Source organism: Leptonychotes weddellii, unplaced genomic scaffold (assembly GCF_054177405.1).
Source record: "Leptonychotes weddellii isolate Sample4059 unplaced genomic scaffold, ASM5417740v2 HiC_scaffold_1401, whole genome shotgun sequence".
Taxonomy (NCBI): domain Eukaryota; kingdom Metazoa; phylum Chordata; class Mammalia; order Carnivora; family Phocidae; genus Leptonychotes; species Leptonychotes weddellii.
Window position 1 is genome coordinate 1 of NW_027720363.1, and position 6,789 is coordinate 6,789.

The 6,789-nt window shown below is 45.2% G+C and overlaps 1 protein-coding gene across 1 annotated transcript; it reads left to right on the forward strand.

Annotated features, from left to right (window-relative positions):
- Positions 1-203: 203 nt before the first annotated feature.
- Positions 204-5,039, forward strand: GPRASP2 (G protein-coupled receptor associated sorting protein 2). Its single transcript, XM_081809807.1, has 4 exons — positions 204-430; positions 989-1,068; positions 1,403-1,480; positions 1,802-5,039. Exon 4 carries the CDS (start codon positions 2,114-2,116, stop codon positions 4,688-4,690), a length of 2,577 nt encoding a protein of 858 aa, XP_081665933.1. The 5' UTR covers positions 204-430; positions 989-1,068; positions 1,403-1,480; positions 1,802-2,113; the 3' UTR covers positions 4,691-5,039.
- Positions 5,040-6,789: the final 1,750 nt, after the last annotated feature.

Genomic DNA, 6,789 nt, shown 5'->3' on the forward strand with positions numbered 1-6,789 from the left:
GGAGAGGCTCCCTCGGATCCTCTGGAGGCGAACTGCGCCCGCCACTCCGCGGCCAGCTTTCCAGGCGCCCGCGACCCGCCGTCGACGGTGCCCGTGCCGGGAGAGAGCTGTGGGGGGAGGCTGCTGCGGAAGAAATGGCGGAGTGGGAGCTGGGGTGGGGGGCGCCCAGGGAGGCCGCCGGGGCGGGGGGCGGGGGGGGGGAGATGGTGTCCGAGCTCTGTGCCCAGCTGGCGGGGAGCGGGTGGCCGGTGGCGTCGGCTACTCCGGGCCCTGATTCTGGAAAGGGGCCTGTCCCTTCCCACAGGCGCCTGGTTGATGCCAAAGTCTTCTCTCTGCGCGGTAGGTCTGGCGGTTTCCTCCCGCAGGGTGCATCTGTAGAGGAGAGGCTTGAGAAAAAGGAGGAGCAGGACAATGGCCTGGATTTCTGGAGGTGTGTGGGGCTAGGGGGGGATGGGCAGCAGCCATTGAGTGGAGACCCGAATCGGGGTGGGGTGACTGCGACCGTAACAGGTCAGGCATCCAGGAATACCTTCTAAAATTCCCCTTTGTATTAGCTTTCTAAGCACTTGCCTCGCCTTCGTCCCTCACCTCCACCGAAAATTCGTGGTAGGAAAAGATGGGCTAGGAGGTGAGGGTGAGACACAAGTCATAATTACAACTGCCACTGCACAACCTGTTTTCTAGAATATGCGGGAACCCTTCCCCCAATTTATGCTGCGCAAGGCAGTGGGATGTGGTGCACCTAGTGGTGAATCCTTAGAATTGGAGAAAGGAGCAGTGTGAAGAGTGTGACGTCAAGAGAAGATGTCGTTGTCTGGGGAACTCTGAAGTAGACCTTATATAAAATGAGAATATTCTACCAAGAGGACTCTACATGTTTGAAAAACAAATATGTGGACTCCCTTCCTTGGTGTTTGTGGGTCCACCCAGAGCTCAGTTGCTACCATGGTCTCCTGACTGTCATGCTTTTTCATCTGTTTGTCCATAGGCCTGCTTTAAAGCTGCTCACTTCTGTGAGGAAGGGAAGGAGGAGGAGACTGGTTCAGATCTCTGGAGGTTGGTGTGAAGGTGGGTAAATCAGGGGAGCACTATAGAGTAAGATCATGGCAAGTGTCTTTGATCCAAGTGGGTCCAGGACCTCCTCCACCTCTCCTGCTTGCTGCCAGATTTGCACACTGCCACAGCATCCCTTGTCCATTTCCTGCAGGAGATACTAGGAATACTGGGGTAGGTGTGGATTGGGCTGTGAATGGGAGGAGAAGACCTGAAAGCAGGGACCATGAGACAGGAAAAATTAGACAAGTTAGATCTTTAAACCGAAACATGTTTACATCAGGGATCAGTGTGTCTGTCAACCAAATATTCAGACTTCATTTTCTCCTGTATGTTTACTTCTCCTCAGGACAGCCTGCTTTCTGCTATAGGGCTTAATACCACTGAAACAAAGCAAGGAGGGAGAAATTGCACCATATCCGTGCAGGTTGGTATGAAAGTGGGTACAAATTTGGGTGGGGAAGTAGAGATCAACACTGGTCCAAGAGTGATTAGGGTCTAGTCTGGGGTCTCCTCAGCCTTTCCCATTGGGAACCCACTTTCCCAGTAACCTCACACTTGTTTTGTAGCAGGCAAAATAACGTGGCAACTCTTGGGGGTAATGTGTGAGGTAAAATGAGGGTGACAGAAAGACTTTCTAATAGTTCAACTGTCCCACTAAGCATTCAAGGTCCAGTCTCTGTGACTCTCTGCATGGGGTGATGCAGTTGGAAGAGATTCAAAGCCCCATGTCATTCTCTTTCCTTAGATCCACCTCCAGTGGCAGCTCTGGTGGTGTTGGAATTGCTGCTGACCACCACCCTCAACAGGTCTGCACCCACCCAGGAACATCCATCATCCCCCAGCTTGGTTGGGCCTCTTCTGCACTTTGTCTGTGATACTGACTGAGGCTAGGCTTCGGAAGGAGGTTGATTGATTGCTGGACTGGTGATTGACTCTAACATTTGTTTCCAACTCTACCACCTGAATCACTGAAAGATCAGAGTGTGAAGATAGATCTGTGGTAGAGGCTGAGACTGGGGTAAGGTAACTTACCTGGGCCTCCTCTGTAGATTGTACCATGACTGGGGCTGAGATTGAACCTGCTGCCCAGGCAAAGCCTGAAAAGAAGGCTGGAGAAGAGGTTGGGGGTGGGGCTGAAAGAGAGAATGAAGTCCCGTTGGTGGTCAGACCCAAGGTTAGGACCCAGGCACAGGTAATGCCTGGGGCAAGGCCCAAAACTGAGACGAAGTCTATGCCTGGGGCAAGGCCCAAAACCGAGTCCCAGGTAGTGACTGGGGCAAGGCCCAAAAGCGAAACCCAGGCAGTGGCTGGGGCAAGGCCCAAAAGCGAATCCCAGGCAGTGGCTGGGGCAAGGCCCAAAACCGAGTCCCAGGCCATGGCTGGGGCAAGGCCCAAAGCTGAAGCAAGGGCAGTAGGGGGAGCACGTCCTAAGACCGAGGCCAAGGTAATCCCTGGGGCAAGGCCCAAAGATGAAGCCCAAGCTTGGGCCCAGACTGAGTTTGGGGCTGAGGCAATGTCGCAAACAGAAGGCCTGACCCAGACCAATGCTGTAGCCTGGCCACTCGTCAGTACTGAGTCTGGGTCAGTTGCTAAACCTATGGCCCTGTCTGTGGACAGGGAGCTGGTCAATGTGGACACTGAGACGTTTCCTTGCTCCCAGGTTGAGACAGGAGTTCAACCCTGGTTTGGATCAGGGGAGGAAGCTAATATGGGGTCTTGGTGCTATCCCAGGCCCCGGGCCAGAGAGGAGGCCTCTAATGAGTCTGGATTCTGGTCAGCAGATGAGACCTCTACAATGTCTTCTTTCTGGGCCGGAGAAGAGGCCAGTATCAGATCATGGCCCAGGGAAGAGGCCAATACCAGGTCCAGGCACAGGGCCAAACATCAGCCTAACCCCAGGTCCAGGCCCAGATCCAAGCAAGATCCCTATATTGATTCTTGGTCTGGGTCTGAAGAGGAGTCTGGCAACCCATTTTGCTTGTGGGCTGGGGAAAATACCAATAACCTGTTCAGGCCCAGAGTCAGGGATGAGGCAAATATGAGGTCCAAGCTTAGGACCAAGAGAGAGGACTTTTTTGAGTCTGAGTCTGAAGATGAGTACTATAAGGAGTCCTGGTTTTTGCCTGGAGAAGAAGCCAATAGTAGCTTCAGGACCAGAGACAAGGAAGAGCCTAATACTGTCTTGAAGCCCAGGGCCCAGAAAGATGTTAATCACAGTGGTAGGGTCAAACAAGAGCCCAGATTTGAAGAGGAAGTCATTATTGGGTCCTGGTTCTGGGCAGAGAAAGAGGCGGGTATGGAGGCTGGGGCTTCTGCCATCTGTGAATCCACACCAGGGGCCGAGGAGGGGGCCATTGGTGGATCCTTGTTCTGGACTGAGGAAAAGTCCAGTTTGGGGGCTGTGGCCAGAGAAGAGGCCAGGCCAGAGTCTGAAGAAGAGGCCATATTTGGGTCCTGGTTCTGGGATAGAGATGAGGCCTGCTTTGACCTAAATCCCAGTCCTGTGTACAAAGCCAATTCTAGATACAGAGATTCAGCTGAGGATGAACTTAAGGCATCATCCAGGCCCCAGACCTGGGAAGAGGTCACTGTTGAATTCAAACCTGGTCTTTGTCATGGGGTTGGCTTCCCATCCCCAAGCTCCTTTAGAATTCCTGAAGAAGCAGCATCTGTATTCTCTGAAATGTTTGAGGGAAAGCCCAAGAATACAGAATTTACCCCAGAAGGGGAAGACCAGGAATCTTTGCTTCAGTCTGAACAACTTGAACCTGAATTCCCATTTCAGTATGATCCATCCTACAGGTCAGTCAGGGAAATTCGGGAGCATCTTAAGGCCAGGGAGAGTGCAGAGCCTGAGAGTTGGTCCTGCAGCTGCATACAGTGTGAGCTTAAAATTGGTACTGGAGAGTTTGAAGAACTTCTTCTATTAATGGACAAAATCCGAGATCCTTTTATTCATGAAATATCTAAAATTGCAATGGGTATGAGAAGTGCTTCTCAATTTACCCGAGATTTCATTCGGGATTCAGGTGTTGTCTCACTTATTGAAACCTTGCTCAATTATCCTTCCTCTCGAGTTAGGACAAGTTTTTTGGAAAATATGATTCACATGGCTCCACCTTACCCAAATCTAAACATGATTGAGACATTCATATGTCAAGTGTGTGAGGAAACCCTTGCTCATAGTGTGGGTTCCCCTGAGCAGCTGCTTGGATTAAGGATGCTTAGACACCTCACTATAACTACTGACTACCACACACTGGTTGCCAATTATATGTCTGGGTTTCTTTCCTTATTAACCACAGGCAGTGCAAGAACAAAGTTTCATGTGCTGAAAATGCTATTGAATTTGTCTGAAAATCCAATCGTGGCAAAAAAACTATTCAGTGCCAAAGCTCTGTCAATATTTGTGGGTCTCTTTAACATAGAGGAGACAAATGATAATATTCAAATTGTTATCAAGATGTTTCAGAATATCAGTAATATCATAAAAAATGGAACTATGTCCTTAATTGACGATGATTTCAATCTTGAGCCACTTATTTCTGCATTCCATGAATTTGAGAAGCTAGCTAAGGAACTACAAGTCCAGATAGACAATCAAAATGATCCTGAGGTGGGACAACAAAGCTAATATGAATAACCACCTGCCTTTGATCAGCCTTATGTTCCCAAAGAGCCCTGAGTAGTGCTTTGGTTTTCACAGTCTGGTTTTATGTTGTAACTTATATTTTAATGCTGATGTTAACTTTGTCTAATTCTTGATTTGAGCTGCATCATTTTGTGGATGCCAAATGAATATTAGAGCTGAAAATATATCTGTTGATATTTGTCTTGCTGTCCAGATTGCAATATTTTTCAGTATTGAGCTTCTGATGAACTAAGTCGCCTGTGTACGCTACCCTGCTATTTGTTGTTTAAACATATGGTTCTCTATTCAAGTCTGTGTTTTCAATAAAGGTCTATGTGAAAATTGGCAGAAATGACCCTTCAATTTGAAACCAGGTACATATACATTGTGCATATTTACAAAGAGAGATAATTAGTATGACAAACACCTTCATTGAAAAATTGCATTCCCGGAGTTTAAGAAGGGATTTCTGCAGGCTGTGGTATTTGAGAAATGCTTCAGCAAAGAAGGACCCACTTAAACTGGTCACTAAAGTATAGGAGAAGACAGACCATTAGGTCATTCTTAGAAATGAGCTGTGGTGGTGTGAAGAAAAGTGTGTGATTAGAAAACCTGTCTCAGCAGCATGGATGTACCCTGTCTGCCTGGAAGAGGTAAGGCAAAATTTAGTCAAGGTTTCAATTGAGCAAGGTGAGGGGTGCAGCTGGAATGAGGCCCACTTGAAAAGCTAAGTCAGCCAAATCTGCACATTTTACAACTAGTACTGTTGTTGCTTCAGTACCACTTAAAGAGTGGAGTACAATAGCACACAAATTAAATGGAGTCAGGAATAAGATTTCCTTTGTGATGATCCTAGTCCAAGGAAAATAGTAAGGAAATAATGCAGCTTTTAAAAATGATCTATTTACTGGCATGAAATAACACTGATGGTTTTATGTCCAGTGAAACAGAGAAGGATGTGATTATCTATGGAAAATTAGATTCCATTTTAAAAAATCTTGTGTGTAAATTGACACAATTTCTATGTAATTTCAATATGCCTAAGAAATTTCATACACTATAGTCTGGAATAAAATACAGCATATTAAAAAATTTTCAGAGACAAGCATTGGGGATATACAAAAATTACTAAGATGGTTTTTTTCTTTTAATATGCTTATGTCTAGTGCCTCAAGTTATAGGTGGACATATTGGAAAGGATACAGTTACATAAAAAAAAAAATGAGCTATGTGTTAAAATGTTTAGAGATAAAAACATTTAGAAAAGTTGAAAAGGAATGTTTCCCTTTAGAATGGTGAAGATTGCACAGCATTGTGACTATGCTTACTGCCACTCAATTGTATACTTTAAAATGGTTAACATGATTAAGTTTTAGGTTATGTGTATTTTCTGCAATAATAAGTAAATAGATTATATCATACCTTCAGACAGAAGAATTGCAGAAGTCAGGAACAGAGTTGGTTTGGAGAGAGAATCCAGACTTATGAAAAACATATTTTATTATTTTTAAACATGGTGAAAATGGTATTTCTGTTTTGTCTGAGGATGCTAATTTTTGAAAAGGTAAAATTATAACTTGTAATTTAGAAATTAGATTAGGTGAAAGATTTTTTTTCAACACGAGGAACTAAATATAAAAAATGGTTGAAGGAGATATGTATACATACACAATATAAAAAAACAAAATATATGTATATTAAATGTTTTACACAGAAAATAAATGTTAGGATGTAATTTCTGGGTTAAATACAAAACTAGTTAATATTTTAAGGATAATCCATTGTAACCATTGATGTTATCTGTCCACTGAACATAAATTGTTTCCATATCTGTTAGACAAAATATCTACAAATTAAAATCAGCTTCTGTGTTGAAAACTTCCTCAATAGAAAGTGAAGCCCAGCACTGCACTGGAATAATATCCAGTAACCCATGCTGTCCTTAGCCAAGTTTTGTATAAATTTTCTGACTGTGCAACATGTTTTTTTTCCACCACTCTGGTATGCAAGGTTTATGGAAATAGGGCAAAGTGGTAGTTTTGCCTGCCTTCCCAAACCACAAGCATTAACAGGGATCGTCCTGGTAGTGGACATTGGAGTTC

Bases quoted from the DNA above. Each gene is read 5' to 3' on its own strand.
- GPRASP2 (XM_081809807.1), top strand. From the start codon at position 2,114: ATGACTGGGGCTGAGATTGAACCTGCTGCCCAGGCAAAGCCTGAAAAG.